This window comes from Pleurodeles waltl, chromosome 2_2 (genome assembly GCF_031143425.1).
Source record: "Pleurodeles waltl isolate 20211129_DDA chromosome 2_2, aPleWal1.hap1.20221129, whole genome shotgun sequence".
In the NCBI taxonomy this organism is placed as follows: Eukaryota; Metazoa; Chordata; class Amphibia; order Caudata; family Salamandridae; genus Pleurodeles; species Pleurodeles waltl.
The window spans coordinates 1,181,266,316-1,181,287,543 of NC_090439.1; the positions used below are offsets into that span (position 1 = coordinate 1,181,266,316).

The 21,228-nt window shown below is 39.6% G+C and overlaps 1 protein-coding gene across 1 annotated transcript in view; it reads right to left on the minus strand.

Annotated features, from left to right (window-relative positions):
- Positions 1-391: 391 nt before the first annotated feature.
- Positions 392-21,228, minus strand: part of LOC138279109 (mucin-22-like) — a 386,267-nt gene continuing 365,430 nt past the window's right edge. Inside the window, exons 37-42 of the mRNA XM_069219373.1 lie at positions 18,384-18,464; positions 14,992-15,072; positions 10,649-10,729; positions 7,247-7,327; positions 3,835-3,915; positions 392-504 (exon numbers count right to left, since the gene is read on the minus strand). Of these exons, the coding sequence (XP_069075474.1) occupies positions 392-504; positions 3,835-3,915; positions 7,247-7,327; positions 10,649-10,729; positions 14,992-15,072; positions 18,384-18,464 (518 nt within the window). The remainder of the gene's footprint in view (positions 505-3,834; positions 3,916-7,246; positions 7,328-10,648; positions 10,730-14,991; positions 15,073-18,383; positions 18,465-21,228) is intronic.

Consider the following 21,228-nt stretch of genomic DNA (forward strand, 5'->3'; position numbering starts at 1 on the left):
GGCACTGGTCTGTGTACATTCTGTGTGCTCTGAAAAAATGTTGGTGCCCCCATTGACAAAGGGGAAGGGGTCCCCTGGGGGCCCCTTCCAATTTGTGCATTGTTTACTCCTAATTAAATATTTGATAAAATGCGAATGTTTTGCAAGCGTATTCTCGGTCTCATAACATTCGCAAATACCAATGAGAGTGGTTATTAGGAATGGACACTCATCACACACCCCATCTTAATACGGAATCGCAAACCCTATTGTGCAAGTCAGTAAAAGGTTACCGATTTGCAAAATAGGGTTAGTACATGTAGAAAGGCTTTTTTAGCAGTAGAAAATAACCCAATATGCCATTTGTGACGGCTAAATTCTTCCATAGATGTGTCCCTCAGTTACCAATAAATCATTCAGCAGAAATAAAGACACAAAGTGTACCTGTTGTCTCAGAATGTGTGCTGCTTGTGGTAGTCGCAGGTGTTGTGGTGCCTGCGGTGGTTGCTGCTGTAGTGCTCATTCCTGTTAAAAACAGATACACAGATTGTCAGTGGTGCAAGTACTGATACTAACTACCTCTCTTTGTAACATTATAATTGTTGAAATAAGTAATAACGCCCATGAGGTAGACAAAAGCGAAACCTCCCAAACCGACCCATGAAAGAGTAAGTCTCATGGGTGAGACAGGCACCTCTAAAGTAACACGTCAATACATTTTTAAATCTTGAATGTCATTAGGATACATAGACCTTTGACTCTGTTTATGACACACACCTCTAGGCGCATAGCTCCCCTCTTCAGGCCTTCACTGGTCATCTTGCTGTTGCTTAGCAACTGGTACTCATGAGGAGAAACTTTGCTCAGACAGTGGTAATGAGTAAAAATGAGAAAATAATGTAGTAACACTAGCATAAATATGTTATGACGCATAATTTGTATTCTCTTGCTGTATAATTTAGTCAACCCTACCACACAATTTCATCAACCCATGCTCCATCTTTCCAATAAACCCTTCCTTTTGCAAGGACAGCTATTTTTAATATGATGACAGACCGTGAAGTAACCCATTCTTGAAGCCACTGTCAAGTCCTACCTCTAAAGTCTACATCTCATTTTAAATGATGAAGCCATTGAGCTCAGCGGTTAAATGTGAGGAACCCTTTTGACTCAATTGTGGGTGGTGGCCCACTAGTACATCTATAGCAAAATTACCATAAACAGTTGGGTCCTAAACTTCTGTAAAATGTAGACATTCTGAGAGGAGATTAGAGACCGGACCCCGTTACCTCTGGTTCTTCTGGAGAGCACAAGTGACTACATTGGGTAGTTGATTTGTGCTTTGAAACATTTTGTGGCACCCCTTTAAATTTCTTAGCTACCGGACAGTCAGTAGCTTACATTTCTTCCATCCTTTCAAAGATCACTTGTTGATAGAGCCTTGCAAAAAACAGTGCAGAAATTGCACACTTGAAAGTTGTGATGCTGTGGACTGTGGTATTCCAGGGTTTCAACCTGCTGAATAGGGTTAAACCACTGATCACAAGAAAGATCTCAGTTCTGAGCTGTGCATTGTTGCAATTAGCAGTGTTTGACTGAAGTATTGTTTCCAGTCTTAACCTGGTGAAAATCATGCCGAGAAACAGTGCAATTTGCAATAAGTTTAGAATTATGATTGGGGCACAAATGGTTGTTTTCACCCAAATAGGGATTTGCAAAGTGTCTGAATGACCTGAGTATTTGTTGATGGTGAATCCCCTGCTCTTTGAATAAATGAGGTAGTATCTTCTTTCTTCAAAGGCAATAAGCCATCCAAGGAAAAGTTTTTTAAATAGCCCTTGAAAACATACCAGTATAGTTGTTTCTCACTGAGGCACATCATTGTGATCACTGCTAGTAATGCACAGGCGCCGGCACTTAATTGATGGCTTCAATTCCCTATTGTCCAACGAAAGTCCTATACTAGTACTAAATGCTCAGCTTTAGTTGAGCAGAATTGTGTATATTTAGTAAAATTTTTAAGTTCATGGACATGGGCCTTTTCATGAGGCGCGAGGCATGGCTATAGTCTTTTAACTTGAAAGTCATGAGCTAGACAAAGTAACTGACCAACTGCTCGATGACAAGACCTCTCTTCGATCCACCCTGGAAGAAATTGCTCAAGCAGTACAACTAAAACACAGACAGCCAAATGGAGGACCACCATCCAGAAGTAGTCATCTGAATCACAGAATCATAGCATTCCTTTTGGTTGTCCAGTGCTTTCTAGTACTGAAAGGAGAGACGTTCTTCTTCAAACTACATCACTACGTACTTCCTCTGTAGCAATTCCTTTGATGATGGCCTTAGTGATTGTACCTCAACTGCCTACAGACCAGACATTTTATTTCATATATTTCTACCTACGTTTCACACGTTTAGAAATAAAACTTTAGCTTACTTTAAACGTCAAATGCTCCATTTAAGCCAGTTTTATAATATCTAATCTACGTCAACGGATCCATTTGCTCATCCTAATTCGCATGAAGAAATCCAGCAAGGTGAAACTACATCTTCCAGTCTTTCTACAGGTCATTTATTTTTAAGAATGTCAGGTCTTTCTTTCTTGTTCTACATTTGTAAGTTCAGTTAACCAGTTGCTTCATTTAATTGTAGTTCTCTGTGAAAAAATATTTTGTTCTTATTTTAATTTTATACATAAATATTAGACATGTTAAGCTGTGTAGACACCTGATACATAACATGCTTAATGTTTCTGCCTCTGAAGTCCATTGTCTGGTGAATTGCTATATCAAAAGTCATTTTTTTCTTTTGCAATGCCCCTACAATTTCTGTAGTATATTTCAAATAAAACAACTTTTTCGGTTTTCTAAACTGTACCACACATCTCTTTCTAACCCACCTCCCTTTTTAGGTTGAGCATAACAGCGCGGAAGCGCTGCTTTTTTCTATGCCTTGTTATCTGTTTGTACTTTTATCCGCACCCTTCCCTCACGCCCATTACTATCACTCGTTCATGGGCTTGCCCTACAAAAATCCTTTGTTATCATTGGTAAATGTTACACGTTTATCTCTCCTTCTGGCGCTTTGGTTACCGCCTTTGACATCGACCCATTAACATGGCTAATTGCACTTTTGCTGGTATGTTTGATTGCAAGCAAACTTGTTTTTCCTTTTTTGTGTCTCCTTCATGCTCATGGTGTGAGGCTTTGAATCGGGTCGAACGTGTGAAATTGAATTACTTTTCATTTTCAATATATGTGGCAAGAATAGTCCAGTTAGGGGTTTACAATAATAACAGCTCTAACTCGAGCAAATGTGAGACCTATTGCATTGCAAATGCTTGTTTTTAAATAGTCTGTTTTCCTTAAAGAAAAACAGGATGTATTTCAACAAAAAAATGAAAAGTTTTCTTTTCATTTTTTAAGAGTAGGCACTGGTCTGTGTACATTCTGCGTGCTCTGAAAAAATGTTGGTGCCCCCATTGACAAAGGGGAAGGGGTCCCCTGGGGGCCCCTTCCAATTTGTGCATTGTTTACTCCTAATTAAATATTTGATAAAATGCGAATGTTTTGCAAGCGTATTCTCGGTCTCATAACATTCGCAAATACCAATGAGAGTGGTTATTAGGAATGGACACTCATCACACACCCCATCTTAATACGGAATCGCAAACCCTATTGTGCAAGTCAGTAAAAGGTTACCGATTTGCAAAATAGGGTTAGTACATGTAGAAAGGCTTTTTTAGCAGTAGAAAATAACCCAATATGCCATTTGTGACGGCTAAATTCTTCCATAGATGTGTCCCTCAGTTACCAATAAATCATTCAGCAGAAATAAAGACACAAAGTGTACCTGTTGTCTCAGAATGTGTGCTGCTTGTGGTAGTCGCAGGTGTTGTGGTGCCTGCGGTGGTTGCTGCTGTAGTGCTCATTCCTGTTAAAAACAGATACACAGATTGTCAGTGGTGCAAGTACTGATACTAACTACCTCTCTTTGTAACATTATAATTGTTGAAATAAGTAATAACGCCCATGAGGTAGACAAAAGCGAAACCTCCCAAACCGACCCATGAAAGAGTAAGTCTCATGGGTGAGACAGGCACCTCTAAAGTAACACGTCAATACATTTTTAAATCTTGAATGTCATTAGGATACATAGACCTTTGACTCTGTTTATGACACACACCTCTAGGCGCATAGCTCCCCTCTTCAGGCCTTCACTGGTCATCTTGCTGTTGCTTAGCAACTGGTACTCATGAGGAGAAACTTTGCTCAGACAGTGGTAATGAGTAAAAATGAGAAAATAATGTAGTAACACTAGCATAAATATGTTATGACGCATAATTTGTATTCTCTTGCTGTATAATTTAGTCAACCCTACCACACAATTTCATCAACCCATGCTCCATCTTTCCAATAAACCCTTCCTTTTGCAAGGACAGCTATTTTTAATATGATGACAGACCGTGAAGTAACCCATTATTGAAGCCACTGTCAAGTCCTACCTCTAAAGTCTACATCTCATTTTAAATGATGAAGCCATTGAGCTCAGCGGTTAAATGTGAGGAACCCTTTTGACTCAATTGTGGGTGGTGGCCCACTAGTACATCTATAGCAAAATTACCATAAACAGTTGGGTCCTAAACTTCTGTAAAATGTAGACATTCTGAGAGGAGATTAGAGACCGGACCCCGTTACCTCTGGTTCTTCTGGAGAGCACAAGTGACTACATTGGGTAGTTGATTTGTGCTTTGAAACATTTTGTGGCACCCCTTTAAATTTCTTAGCTACCGGACAGTCAGTAGCTTACATTTCTTCCATCCTTTCAAAGATCACTTGTTGATAGAGCCTTGCAAAAAACAGTGCAGAAATTGCACACTTGAAAGTTGTGATGCTGTGGACTGTGGTATTCCAGGGTTTCAACCTGCTGAATAGGGTTAAACCACTGATCACAAGAAAGATCTCAGTTCTGAGCTGTGCATTGTTGCAATTAGCAGTGTTTGACTGAAGTATTGTTTCCAGTCTTAACCTGGTGAAAATCATGCCGAGAAACAGTGCAATTTGCAATAAGTTTAGAATTATGATTGGGGCACAAATGGTTGTTTTCACCCAAATAGGGATTTGCAAAGTGTCTGAATGACCTGAGTATTTGTTGATGGTGAATCCCCTGCTCTTTGAATAAATGAGGTAGTATCTTCTTTCTTCAAAGGCAATAAGCCATCCAAGGAAAAGTTTTTTAAATAGCCCTTGAAAACATACCAGTATAGTTGTTTCTCACTGAGGCACATCATTGTGATCACTGCTAGTAATGCACAGGCGCCGGCACTTAATTGATGGCTTCAATTCCCTATTGTCCAACGAAAGTCCTATACTAGTACTAAATGCTCAGCTTTAGTTGAGCAGAATTGTGTATATTTAGTACAATTTTTAAGTTCATGGACATGGGCCTTTTCATGAGGCGCGAGGCATGGCTATAGTCTTTTAACTTGAAAGTCATGAGCTAGACAAAGTAACTGACCAACTGCTCGATGACAAGACCTCTCTTCGATCCACCCTGGAAGAAATTGCTCAAGCAGTACAACTAAAACACAGACAGCCAAATGGAGGACCACCATCCAGAAGTAGTCATCTGAATCACAGAATCATAGCATTCCTTTTGGTTGTCCAGTGCTTTCTAGTACTGAAAGGAGAGACGTTCTTCTTCAAACTACATCACTACGTACTTCCTCTGTAGCAATTCCTTTGATGATGGCCTTAGTGATTGTACCTCAACTGCCTACAGACCAGACATTTTATTTCATATATTTCTACCTACGTTTCACACGTTTAGAAATAAAACTTTAGCTTACTTTAAACGTCAAATGCTCCATTTAAGCCAGTTTTATAATATCTAATCTACGTCAACGGATCCATTTGCTCATCCTAATTCGCATGAAGAAATCCAGCAAGGTGAAACTACATCTTCCAGTCTTTCTACAGGTCATTTATTTTTAAGAATGTCAGGTCTTTCTTTCTTGTTCTACATTTGTAAGTTCAGTTAACCAGTTGCTTCATTTAATTGTAGTTCTCTGTGAAAAAATATTTTGTTCTTATTTTAATTTTATACATAAATATTAGACATGTTAAGCTGTGTAGACACCTGATACATAACATGCTTAATGTTTCTGCCTCTGAAGTCCATTGTCTGGTGAATTGCTATATCAAAAGTCATTTTTTTCTTTTGCAATGCCCCTACAATTTCTGTAGTATATTTCAAATAAAACAACTTTTTCGGTTTTCTAAACTGTACCACACATCTCTTTCTAACCCACCTCCCTTTTTAGGTTGAGCATAACAGCGCGGAAGCGCTGCTTTTTTCTATGCCTTGTTATCTGTTTGTACTTTTATCCGCACCCTTCCCTCACGCCCATTACTATCACTCGTTCATGGGCTTGCCCTACAAAAATCCTTTGTTATCATTGGTAAATGTTACACGTTTATCTCTCCTTCTGGCGCTTTGGTTACCGCCTTTGACATCGACCCATTAACATGGCTAATTGCACTTTTGCTGGTATGTTTGATTGCAAGCAAACTTGTTTTTCCTTTTTTGTGTCTCCTTCATGCTCATGGTGTGAGGCTTTGAATCGGGTCGAACGTGTGAAATTGAATTACTTTTCATTTTCAATATATGTGGCAAGAATAGTCCAGTTAGGGGTTTACAATAATAACAGCTCTAACTCGAGCAAATGTGAGACCTATTGCATTGCAAATGCTTGTTTTTAAATAGTCTGTTTTCCTTAAAGAAAAACAGGATGTATTTCAACAAAAAAATGAAAAGTTTTCTTTTCATTTTTTAAGAGTAGGCACTGGTCTGTGTACATTCTGCGTGCTCTGAAAAAATGTTGGTGCCCCCATTGACAAAGGGGAAGGGGTCCCCTGGGGGCCCCTTCCAATTTGTGCATTGTTTACTCCTAATTAAATATTTGGGTAAAATGCAAATGTTTTGCAAGCGTATTCTCGGTCTCATAACATTCGCAAATACCAATGAGAGTGGTTATTAGGAATGGACACTCATCACACACCCCATCTTAATACGGAATCGCAAACCCTATTGTGCAAGTCAGTAAAAGGTTACCGATTTGCAAAATAGGGTTAGTACATGTAGAAAGGCTTTTTTAGCAGTAGAAAATAACCCAATATGCCATTTGTGACGGCTAAATTCTTTCATAGATGTGTCCCTCAGTTACCAATAAATCATTCAGCAGAAATAAATACACAAAGTGTACCTGTTGTCTCAGAATGTGTGCTGCTTGTGGTAGTCGCAGGTGTTGTGGTGCCTGCGGTGGTTGCTGCTGTAGTGCTCATTCCTGTTAAAAACAGATACACAGATTGTCAGTGGTGCAAGTACTGATACTAACTACCTCTCTTTGTAACATTATAATTGTTGAAATAAGTAATAACGCCCATGAGGTAGACAAAAGCGAAACCTCCCAAACCGACCCATGAAAGAGTAAGTCTCATGGGTGAGACAGGCACCTCTAAAGTAACACGTCAATACATTTTTAAATCTTGAATGTCATTAGGATACATAGACCTTTGACTCTGTTTATGACACACACCTCTAGGCGCCTAGCTCCCCTCTTCAGGCCTTCACTGGTCATCTTGCTGTTGCTTAGCAACTGGTACTCATGAGGAGAAACTTTGCTCAGACAGTGGTAATGAGTAAAAATGAGAAAATAATGTAGTAACACTAGCATAAATATGTTATGACGCATAATTTGTATTCTCTTGCTGTATAATTTAGTCAACCCTACCACACAATTTCATCAACCCATGCTCCATCTTTCCAATAAACCCTTCCTTTTGCAAGGACAGCTATTTTTAATATGATGACAGACCGTGAAGTAACCCATTCTTGAAGCCACTGTCAAGTCCTACCTCTAAAGTCTACATCTCATTTTAAATGATGAAGCCATTGAGCTCAGCAGTTAAATGTGAGGAACCCTTTTGACTCAATTGTGGGTGGTGGCCCACTAGTACATCTATAGCAAAATTACCATAAACAGTTGGGTCCTAAACTTCTGTAAAATGTAGACATTCTGAGAGGAGATTAGAGACCGGACCCCGTTACCTCTGGTTCTTCTGGAGAGCACAAGTGACTACATTGGGTAGTTGATTTGTGCTTTGAAACATTTTGTGGCACCCCTTTAAATTTCTTAGCTACCGGACAGTCAGTAGCTTACATTTCTTCCATCCTTTCAAAGATCACTTGTTGATAGAGCCTTGCAAAAAACAGTGCAGAAATTGCACACTTGAAAGTTGTGATGCTGTGGACTGTGGTATTCCAGGGTTTCAACCTGCTGAATAGGGTTAAACCACTGATCACAAGAAAGATCTCAGTTCTGAGCTGTGCATTGTTGCAATTAGCAGTGTTTGACTGAAGTATTGTTTCCAGTCTTAACCTGGTGAAAATCATGCCGAGAAACAGTGCAATTTGCAATAAGTTTAGAATCATGATTGGGGCACAAATGGTTGTTTTCACCCAAATAGGGATTTGCAAAGTGTCTGAATGACCTGAGTATTTGTTGATGGTGAATCCCCTGCTCTTTGAATAAATGAGGTAGTATCTTCTTTCTTCAAAGGCAATAAGCCATCCAAGGAAAAGTTTTTTAAATAGCCCTTGAAAACATACCAGTATAGTTGTTTCTCACTGAGGCACATCATTGTGATCACTGCTAGTAATGCACAGGCGCCGGCACTTAATTGATGGCTTCAATTCCCTATTGTCCAACGAAAGTCCTATACTAGTACTAAATGCTCAGCTTTAGTTGAGCAGAATTGTGTATATTTAGTACAATTTTTAAGTTCATGGACATGGGCCTTTTCATGAGGCGCGAGGCATGGCTATAGTCTTTTAACTTGAAAGTCATGAGCTAGACAAAGTAACTGACCAACTGCTCGATGACAAGACCTCTCTTCGATCCACCCTGGAAGAAATTGCTCAAGCAGTACAACTAAAACACAGACAGCCAAATGGAGGACCACCATCCAGAAGTAGTCATCTGAATCACAGAATCATAGCATTCCTTTTGGTTGTCCAGTGCTTTCTAGTACTGAAAGGAGAGACGTTCTTCTTCAAACTACATCACTACGTACTTCCTCTGTAGCAATTCCTTTGATGATGGCCTTAGTGATTGTACCTCAACTGCCTACAGACCAGACATTTTATTTCATATATTTCTACCTACGTTTCACACGTTTAGAAATAAAACTTTAGCTTACTTTAAACGTCAAATGCTCCATTTAAGCCAGTTTTATAATATCTAATCTACGTCAACGGATCCATTTGCTCATCCTAATTCGCATGAAGAAATCCAGCAAGGTGAAACTACATCTTCCAGTCTTTCTACAGGTCATTTATTTTTAAGAATGTCAGGTCTTTCTTTCTTGTTCTACATTTGTAAGTTCAGTTAACCAGTTGCTTCATTTAATTGTAGTTCTCTGTGAAAAAATATTTTGTTCTTATTTTAATTTTATACATAAATATTAGACATGTTAAGCTGTGTAGACACCTGATACATAACATGCTTAATGTTTCTGCCTCTGAAGTCCATTGTCTGGTGAATTGCTATATCAAAAGTCATTTTTTTCTTTTGCAATGCCCCTACAATTTCTGTAGTATATTTCAAATAAAACAACTTTTTCGGTTTTCTAAACTGTACCACACATCTCTTTCTAACCCACCTCCCTTTTTAGGTTGAGCATAACAGCGCGGAAGCACTGCTTTTTTCTATGCCTTGTTATCTGTTTGTACTTTTATCTGCACCCTTCCCTCACGCCCATTACTATCACTCGTTCATGGGCTTGCCCTACAAAAATCCTTTGTTATCATTGGTAAATGTTACACGTTTATCTCTCCTTCTGGCGCTTTGGTTACCGCCTTTGACATCGACCCATTAACATGGCTAATTGCACTTTTGCTGGTATGTTTGATTGCAAGCAAACTTGTTTTTCCTTTTTTGTGTCTCCTTCATGCTCATGGTGTGAGGCTTTGAATCGGGTCGAACGTGTGAAATTGAATTACGTTTCATTTTCAATATATGTGGCAAGAATAGTCCAGTTAGGGGTTTACAATAATAACAGCTCTAACTCGAGCAAATGTGAGACCTATTGCATTGCAAATGCTTGTTTTTAAATAGTCTGTTTTCCTTAAAGAAAAACAGGATGTATTTCAACAAAAAAATGAAAAGTTTTCTTTTCATTTTTTAAGAGTAGGCACTGGTCTGTGTACATTCTGCGTGCTCTGAAAAAATGTTGGTGCCCCCATTGACAAAGGGGTAGGGGTCCCCTTCCAATTTGTGCATTGTTTACTACTAATTAAATATTTGGGTAAAATGCGAATGTTTTGCAACCGTATTCTCGGTCTCATAACATTCGCAAATACCAATGAGAGTGGTTATTAGGAATGGACACTCATCACACACCCCATCCTAATACAGAATCGCAAACCCTATTGTGCAAGTCAGTAAAAGGTTACCGATTCGCAAAATAGGGTTAGTACATGTAGAAAGGCTTTTTTAGCAGTAGAAAATAACCCAATATGCCATTTGTGACGGCTAAATTCTTTCATAGATGTGTCCCTCAGTTACCAATAAATCATTCAGCAGAAATAAATACACAAAGTGTACCTGTTGTCTCAGAATGTGTGCTGCTTGTGGTAGTCGCAGGTGTTGTGGTGCCTGCGGTGGTTCCTGCTGTAGTGCTCATTCCTGTTAAAAACAGATACACAGATTGTCAGTAGTGCAAGTACTGATACTAACTACCTGTCCTTGTAACATTATAATTGTTGAAATAAGTAATAACGCCCATGAGGGAGACAAAAGCGAAACCTCCCAAACCGACCCATGAAAGAGTAAGTCTCATGGGTGAGACAGGCACCTCTAAAGTAACACGTCAATACATTTTTAAATCTTGAATGTCATTAGACCTTTGACTCAGTTTATGACACACACCTCTAGGCGCATAGCTCCCCTCTTCAGGCCTTCACTGGTCATCTTGCTGTTGCTTAGCAACTGGTACTCATGAGGAGAAACTTTGCTCAGACAGTGGTAATGAGTACAAATGAGAAAATAATGTAGTAATACTAGCATAAATATGTTATGACGCATAATTTGTATTCTCTTGCTGTATAATTTAGTCAATCCTACCACACAATTTCATCAACCCATGCTCCATCTTTCCAATAAACCCTTCCTTTTGCAAGGACAGCTATTTTTAATATGATGACAGACCGTGAAGTAACCCATTCTTGAAGCCACTGTCAAGTCCTAACTCTAAAGTCTACATCTTATTTTAAATGATGAAGCCATTGAGCTCAGCGGTTAAATGTGAGGAACCCTTTTGACTCAATTGTGGGTGGTGGTCCACTAGTACATCTAAAGCAAAATTATCATAAACAGTTGGGTCCTAAACTTCTGTAAAATTTAGACATTCTGAGAGTAGATTAGAGACCGGACCCCGTTACCTCTGGTTCTTCTGGATAGCACCAGTGACTACATTGGATAGTTGATTTGTGCTTTGAAACATTTTGTGGCACCCCTTTAAATTTCTTATCTACCGGACAATCAGTAGCTTACATTTCTTCCATCCTTTCAAAGATTACTTGTTGATAGAGCCTTGCAAACAACAGTGCAGAAATTGCACACTTGATAGTTGTGATGCTGTGGACTGTGGTATTCCAGGGTTTCAACCTGCTGAATAGGGTTAAACCACTGATCACAAGAAAGATCTCAGTTCTGAGCTGTGCATTGTTGCAATTAGCAGTGTTTGACTGAAGTATTGTTTCCAGTCTTAACCTGGTGAAAATCATGCGAGAAACAGTGCAATTTGCAATAAGTTTAGAATTATGATTGGGGCACAAATGGATGTTTTCACCCAAATAGGGATTTGCAAAGTGTCTGAATGACCTGAGTATTTGTTGATGGTGAATCCCCTGCTCTTTGAATAAATAAGGTAGTATCTTCTTTCTTCAAAGGCAATAAGCCATCCAAGGGAAAGTTTTTTAAATAGCCCTTGAAAACACACCATTATAGTTGTTTCTCACTGAGGCATATCATTGTGATCACTGCTAGTAATGCACAGGCGCTGGCACTTAATTGATGGGTTCAATTCCCTGTTGTCCAACGGAAGTCCTATACTAGTACTAAATGCTCAGCTTTAGTTGAGCAGAATTGTGTATATTTAGTACAATTTTGAAGTTCATGGACATGGGCCTTTTCATGAGGCGCGAGGCATGGCTAAAGTCTTTTAACTTGAAAGGCATGAGCTAGACAAAGTAACTGACCAACTGCTCGATGACAAGACCTCTCTTCGATCCATCCTGGAAGAAATCGCTCAAGCAGTACAAGTAAAACACAGACAGCCAAATGGAGGACCACCATCCAGAAGTAGTCATCTGAATCACAGAATCATAGCATTCCTTTAGGTTGTCCAGTGCTTTCCAGTCCTGAAAGGAGAGACGTTCTTCTTCAAACTACATCACTGCGTACTTCCTCTGTAGCAATTCCTTTGATAATGGCCTTAGTGATTGTACCTCAACTGCCTATAGACCAGACATTTTATTTCATATATTTCTACCTACGTTTCACACGTTTAGAAATAAAACTTTAGCTTACTTTAAACGTCAAATGCTCCATTTAATCCAGTTTTATAATAGCTAATGTATGTCACCGGATCAATTTGCTCATCCTAATTCGCATGAAGAAATCCAGCAAGGTGAAACTACATCTTCTAGTGTTTCTACAGGTCATTTATTTGTAAGAATGTCAGGTCTTTCTTTCTTGTTCTACATTTGTAAGTTCAGTTAACCAGTTGCTTCATTTAATTGTAGTTCTCTGTGAAAAAATATTTTGTTCTTATTTTAATTTTATACATAAATATTAGACATGTTAAGTTGTGTAGACACCTGATACATAACATGCTTAGGCCCATATTTATACTTTTTGACGCTAAACTGCGCTAACGCAGTTTAGCGTCAAAAAGTTTTGCGCCGTCTAACGCCATTCTGAAGCGCCATGCGGGCGCCGTATTTATGGAATGGCGTTAGACGGCGCAATCAGACCGGCGCTGCCTGGTTTGCGTGGGAAAAAACCACGTAGACCAGACAGCGCCGGCGTAGGGGGAAAATGGCGCATGGGCGTCTTAAAATGGGGCAAGTCAGGTTACGTCGAAAAAATCGTCTTAACCCGACTTGCGCCATTTTTTAACGACGCCCATCCCCCATCAACATGACTCCTATCATTGTAAAGATAGGAGTCATGCCCCCTTGCCCAATGGCCATGCCCAGGGGACTTCTGTCCCCTGGGCATGGTCATTGGGCATAGTGGCATGTAGGGGGGCACAAATAAGGCCCCCCTATGCCACCATAAAAAAATATAAAAAATAAAAAATTATACTTACCTGAACTTACCTGAATGTCCCTGGGGTGGGTCCCTCCATCCTTGGGGGTCCTCCTGGGGTGGGCAAGGGTGGCAGGGGGGGTCCCTGGGGGCAGGGGAGGGCACCTGTGGGCTCATTTTGAGCCCACAGGCCCCTTAACGCCTGCCCTGAGCAGGCGTTAAAAAGTGGCGCAAATGCGCCGTTTTTAGCCACGCCAACTCCCGGGCGTCTCTTTTGCCCGGGAGTATAAATACCACGTAAAGGCCTGGGAGTCATTTTTTAGACGGGAACGCCTCCCTTGCATATCATTAACGCAAGGAAGGGGTTCACGCTAAAAAATGACGCACATTCCGGGAACTTTGGCGCTATTCGCCTCTAACGCCATAGTATAAATATGGCGTTAGTTGGCGTTAGTTTTGCGTCGAAATTGCGTAAAAAAAAACGACGCAATTTCGGCGCAAACGGAGTATAAATATGGCCCTTAATGTTTCTGCCTCTGAAGTCCATTGTCTGGTGAAGTGCTATATCAAAATATTATTTTTTTCTTTTGCAATGCCCCTACAATTTCTGTAGTGCATTTCAAATAAAACGACTTTTTAGGTTTTCTAAACTCTACCACACATCTCTTTCCAACCCACCTCCCTTTTTAGGTTGAGCATAACAGCGCGGAAGCGCTGCTTTTTTCTATGCGTTGTTATCCGTTTGTACTTTTATCCGCACCCCGCCCTCACGCCCATTACTATTGCTCGTTCATGGGCTTGCCCTACAAAAATCCTTTGTTATCATTGGTAAATGTGACACGTTTATCTCTCCTTCTGGCGCTTTGGTTACCGCCTTTGACATCGACCCATTAACATGGCTAATTGCACTTTTGCTGGTATTTTTGATGGCAAGCAAACTTGTTTTTCCTTTTTTGTGTCTCCTTCATGCTCATGCTGTGAGGCTTTGAATCGGGTCGCACGTGTGAAATTGAATTACGTTTCATTTTCAATATATGTGGCAAGAAAAGTCCAGTTAGGGGTTTACAATATTAACAGCTCTAACTCGAGCAAATGTGAGACCTATTGCATTGCAAATACTTGTTTTTAAATAGAGTCTGTTTTCCTTAAAGAAAAACAGGATGTATTTCAACAAAAAAAATAAAAGTTTTCTTTTCATTTTTTAAGAGTAGGCACTGGTCTGTGTACATTCTGCGTGCTATGAAAAAATGTTGGTGCCCCCATTGACAAAGGGGAAGGGGTCCCCTGGGGTCCCCTTCCAATTTGTGCATTGTTTACTCCTAATTAAATTTTGGGGTAAAATGCAAATGTTTTGCAACCGTATTCTCGGTCTCATAACATTCGCAAATACCAATGAGAGTGGTTATTAGGAATGGACACTCATCACACACCCCATCCTAATACGGAATCGCAAACCCTATTGTGCAAGTCAGTAAAAGTTTACCGATTCGCAAAATAGGGTTAGTACATGTAGAAAGGTGTATTTAGCAGTAGAAAATAACCCAATATGCCATTTGTGACTGCTAAATTCTTTCATAGATGTGTCCAACAGTTACCAATAAATCATTCAGCAGAAATAAAGAAACAAAGTGTACCTGTTGTCTCAGAGTGTGTGCTGCTTGTGGTAGTCGTAGGTGTTGTGGTGCCTGCGGTGGTTGCTGCTGTAGTGCTCATTCCTGTTGAAAACAGATACACAGATTATCAGTGGTGCAAGTACCGATACTAACTACCTCTCCTTGTAACTTTATAATTGTTGAAATAAGTATTAACGCCCATGAGGTAGACAAAAGCAAAACCTTCCAAACCGACCCATGAAAGAGTAAGTCTCATGGGTGAGACAGGCACCTCTAAAGTAACACGTCAATACATTTTTAAATCTTGAATGTCATTAGGATACATAGACCTTTGACTCTGTTTATGAAACACACCTCTAGGCGCATAGCTCCCCTCTTCAGGCCTTCACTGGTCATCTTGCTGTTGCTTACCAACTAGTACTCATGAGGAGAAACTTTGCTCAGACAGTGGTAATGAGTAAAAATGAGAAAATAATGTAGTAACACTAGCATAAATATGTTATGACGCATAATTTGTATTCTCTTGCTGTATAATTTAGTCAACCCTACCACACAATTTCATCAACCCATGCTCCATCTTTCCAATAAACCCTTCCTTTTGCAAGGACAGCTATTTTTAATATGATGACAGACCGTGAAGTAACCCATTCTTGAAGCCACTGTCAAGTCCTACCTCTAAAGTCTACATCTCCCTTTTAGATGATGAAGCCATTGAGCTCAGCGGTTAAATGTGAGGAACCCTTTTGACTCAATTGTGGGTGGTGGCCCACTAGTACATCTATAGCAAAATTACCATAAACAGTTGGGTCCTAAACTTCTGTAAAATTTAGACATCCTAAGAGGAGATTAGAGACCGGACCCCGTTACCTCTGGTTCTTCTGGATAGCCCCAGTGACTACATTGGATAGTTGATTTGTGCTTTGAAACATTTTGTGGCACCCCTTTAAATTTCTTAGCTACCGGACAGTCAGTAGCTTACATTTCTTCCATCCTTTCAAAGATTAATTGTTGATAGAGCCTTGCAAACAACAGTGCAGAAACTGCACACTTGAAAGTTGTGATGCTGTGGACTGTGGTATTCCAGGGTTTCAACCTGCTGAATAGGGTTAAACCACTGATCGCAAGAAAGATCTCAGTTCTAGCAGTGTTTGACTAAAGTATTGTTTCCAGTCTTAACCTGGTGAAAATCAAGCCGAGAAACAGTGCAATTTGCAATAAGTTTTGAATTATGATTGGGTCACAAATGGTTGTTTTCACCCAAATAGGGATTTGCAAAGTGTCTGAATGACCTGAGTATTTGTTGATGGTGAATCCCCTGCTCTTTGAATAAATAAGGTAGTATCTTCTTTCTTCAAAGGCAATAAGCCATCCAAGGAAAGGTTTTTTAAATAGCCCTTGAAAACATACCAGTATAGTTGTTTCTCACTGAGGCACATCATTGTGATCACTGCTAGTAATGCACAGGCGCCGGCACTTAATTGATGGCTTCAATTCCCTGTTGTCCATCGAAAGTCCTATACTAATACTAAATGCTCAGCTTTAGTTGAGAAGAATTGTGAATATTTAGTACAATTTTTAAGTTCATGGACATGTGCCTTTTCATGAGGCGCGAGGCATGGCTAAAGTCTTTTAACTTGAAAGTCATGAGCTAGACAAAGTAACTGACCAACTGCTCGATGACAAGACCTCTCTTCGATCCACCCTGGAAGAAATTGCTCAAGCAGTACAACTAAAACACAGACAGCCAAATGGAGGACCACCATCCAGAAGTAGTCATCTGAATCACAGAATCATAGCATTCCTTTTGGTTGTCCAGTGCTTTCTAGTCCTGAAAGGAGAGACGTCTTCTTCAAACTACATCACTACGTACTTCCTCTGTAGCAATTCCTTTGATGATGGCCTTAGTGATTGTACCTCAGCTGCCTATAGACCAGACATTTTATTTCATATATTTCTTCCTACGTTTCACACGTTTACAAATAAAACTTTAGCTTACTTTAAACGTCAAATGCTCAATTTAAGCGAGTTTTATAATAGCTAATCTATGTCACCGGATTCATTTGCTTATCCTAATTCGCATGAAGAAATCCAACAAGGTGAAACTACATCTTCCAGTCTTTCTACAGGTCATTTATTTTTAAGAATGTCAGGTCTTTCTTTCTTGTTCTACATTTGTAAGTTCAGTTAACCAGTTGCTTCATTTAATTGTAGTTCTCTGTGAAAAAATATTTTGTTCTTATTTTAATTTTATACATAAATATTAGACATGTTAGGCTGTGTAGACACCTGATACATAACATGCTTAATGTTTCTGCCTCTGAAGTCCATTGTGTGGTGAATTGCTATATCAAATGTCATTTTTTTCTTTTGCATTGCCGCTACAATTTCTGTAGTATATTTCAAATAAAACGACTTTTTAGGTTTTCTAAACTCTACCACACATCTCTTTCTAACCCACCTCCCTTTTTAGGTTGAGCATAACAGCGCGGAAGCGCTGCTTTTTTCTATGCGTTGTTACCTGTTTGTACTTTTAACCGCGCCCCGCCCTCAAGCCCATTACTATCGCTCGTTCATGGGCTTGCCCTACAAAAATCCTTTGTTATCATTGGTAAATGTTACACGTTTATCTCTCCTTCTGGTGCTTTGGTTACCGCCTTTGACATCGACCCATTAACATGGCTAATTGCACTTTTGCTGGTATGTTTGATTGCAGGCAAACTTGTTTTTCCTTTTTTGTGTCTCCTTCATGCTCATGGTGTGAGGCTTTGAATCGGGTCGCACGTGTGTAATTGAATTACGTTTCATTTTCAATATATGGGGCAAGAAAAGTCCAGTTAGGGGTTTACAATAATAACAGCTATAACTCGAGCAAATGTGAGACCTATTGCATTGCAAATGCTTATTTTTAAATAGAGTCTGTTTTCCTTAAAGAAAAACAGGATGTATTTCAACAAAAAAATGAAAAGTTTTCTTTTCATTTTTTAAGAGTAGGCACTGGTCTGTGTACATTCTGCGTGCTCTGAAAAAATGTTGGTCCCCCATTGACAAAGGGGAAGGGGTTCCCTGGGGGCCCCTTCCAATTTGTGCATTGTTTACTCCTAATTAAATTTTTGGGTAAAATGTGAATGTTTTGCAACCGTATTCTCAGTCTCATAACATTCGCAAATACCAATGAGAGTGGTTATTAGGAATGGACACTCATCACACACCCCATCCTAATACGGAATCGCAAACCCTAATGTGCAAGTCAGTAAAAGGTTACCGATTCGCAAAATAGGGTTAGTACATGGAGAAAGGCTTTTTAAGCAGTAGAAAATAACCCAATATGCCATTTGTGACTGCTAAATTCTTTCATAGATGTGTCCCTCAATTACCAATAAATCATTCAGCAGAAATAAAGACACAAAGTGTACCTGTTGTCTCAGAATGTGTGCTGCTTGTGGTAGTCACAGGTGTTGTGGTGCCTGCAGTGGTTGCTGCTGTAGTGCTCATTCCTGGTAAAAACAGATACACAGATTGTCAGTGGTGCAAGTACCGATACTAACTACCTCTCCTTGTAACATTATAATTGGTGAAATAAGTATTAACGCCCATGAGGTAGACAAAAGCGAAACCTCCCAAACCAACCCATGAAAGAGTAAGTCTCATGGGTGAGACAGGCACCTCTAAAGTAACACGTCAATACATTTTTAAATCTTGAATGTCATTAGGATACATAGACCTTTGACTCTGGTTATGACACACACCTCTAGGCGCATAGCTCCCCTCTTCAGGCCTTCACTGGTCATCTTGCTGTTGCTTAGCAACTGGTACTCATGAGGAGAAACTTTGCTCAGACAGTGGTAATGAGTACAAATGAGAAAATAATGTAGTAATACTAGCATAAATATGTTATGCTGCATACTTTGTCTTCTCTTGCTGTATAATTTAGTCAATCCTACCATACAATTTCATCAACCCATGCTCCATCTTTCCAGTAAACCCTTCCTTTAGCAAGGGCAGCTATTTTTAATATGATGACAGACCGTGAAGTAACCCATTCTTGAAGCCACTGTCAAGTCCTACCTCTAAAGTCTACATCTCCCTTTTAAATGATGAAGCCATTGAGCTCAGCGGTTAAATGTGAGGAACCCTTTTGACTCAATTGTGGGTGGTGGCCCACTAGTACATCTATAGCAAAATTACCATAAACACTTGGGTCCTAAACTTCTGTAAAATTTAGACATCCTAAGAGGAGATTAGAGACCGGACCCAGTTACCTCTGGTTCTTCTGGATAGCACCAGTGACTACATTGGATAGTTGATTTGTGCTTTGAAACATTTTGTGGCACCCCTTTAAATTTCTTAGCTACCGGACAGTCAGTAGCTTACATTTCTTCCATCCTTTCAAAGATTACTTGTTGATAGAGCCTTGCAAACAACAGTGCAGAAATTGCACACTTGAAAGTTGTGATGCTTTGGACAGTGGTATTCCAGGGTTTCAACCTGCTGAATAGGGTTAACCCACTGATCGCAAGAAAGATCTCAGTTCTGAGCTGTGCATGGTTACAATTAGCAGAGTTTGACTGAAGTATTGTTTCCAGTCTTAACCTGGTGAAAATCATGTCGAGAAACAGTGCAATTTGCAATAAGTTTAGAATTATGATTGGGGCACAAATGGTTGTTTTCACCCAAATAGGGATTTGCAAAGTGTCTGAATGACCTGAATATTTGTTGATGGTGAATCCCGTACTCTTTGAATAAATAAGGTAGTATCTTCTTTCTTCAAAGGCAATAAGCCATCCAAGGAAAAGTTTTTTAAATAGCCCTTGAAAACAAACCAGTATAGCTGTTTCTCACTGAGGCACATCATTGTGATCACTGCTTGCAATGCACAGGTGCCGGCAGTTAATTGATGGCTTCAATTCCCTGTTGTCCAACGAAAGTCCTATACTAGTACTAAATGCTCAGCTTTAGTTGAGCAGAATTGTGTATATTTAGTAAAATTTTTAAGTTCATGGACATGGGCCTTTTCATGAGGCGCGAGGCATGGCTAAAGTCTTTTAACTTGAAAGTCATGAGCTAGACATTGTAACTGACCAACTGCTCGATGACAAGACCTCTCTTCGATCCACCCTGGAAGAAATTGCTCAAGCAGTACAACTAAATCACAGACAGCCAAATGGAGGACCACCATCCAGAAGTAGTCATCTGAATCACAGAATCATAGCATTCCTTTTGGTTGTCCAGTGCTTTCTAGTCCTGAAAGGATAGACGTTCTTCTTCAAACTACATCACTACGTACTTCCTCTGTAGAAATTCCTTTGATGATGGCCTTAGTGATTGTACCTCAACTGCCTATAGACCAGACATTTTATTTAATATATTTCTACCTACGTTTCACACGTTTACAAATAAAACTTTAGCTTACTTTAAACGTCAAATGCTCCATTTAAGCGAGTTTTATAATAGCTAATCTTTGTCACCGGATCCATTTGCTCATCCTAATTTGCATGAAGAAATCCAGCAAGGTGAAACTACATCTTCCAGTCTTTCTACAGGTCATTTATTTTTAAGAATGTCAGGTCTTTCTTTCTTGTTCTACATTTGTAAGTTCAGTTAACCAGTTGCTTCATTTAATTGGAGTTCTCTGTGAAAAAATATTTTGTTCTTATTTTAATTTTATACATAAATATTAGACATGTTAAGCTGTGTAGACACCTGATACATAACATGCTTAATGTTTCTGCCTCTGAAGTCCATTGTCTGGTGAATTGCTATATCAAAAGTTCTTTATTTCTTTTGCAATGCCCCTAAAATTTCTGTAGTACATTTCAAATAAAATGACTTTTTAGGTTTTCTAAACTCTACCACACATCTCTTTCTAACCCACCTCCCTTTTTAGGTTGAGCATAACAGAGCGGAAGCGCTGCTTTTTTTTATGCGTTGTTATCTGTTTGTAATTTTATCCGCACCCCGCCCTCACGCCCATTACTATCGCTCGTTCATGGGCTTGCCCTACAAAAATCCTTTGTTATCATTGGTAAATGTTACACGTTTATCTCTCCTTCTGGTGCTTTGGTTACCGCCTTTGACATCGACCCATTAACATGGCTAATTGCACTTTTGCTGGTATGTTTGATTGCAGGCAAACTTGTTTTTCCTTTTTTGTGTCTCCTTCATGCTCATGGTGTGAGGCTTTGAATCGGGTTGCACGTGTGTAATTGAATTACGTTTCATTTTCAATATATGTGGCAAGAAAAGTCCAGTTAGGGGTTT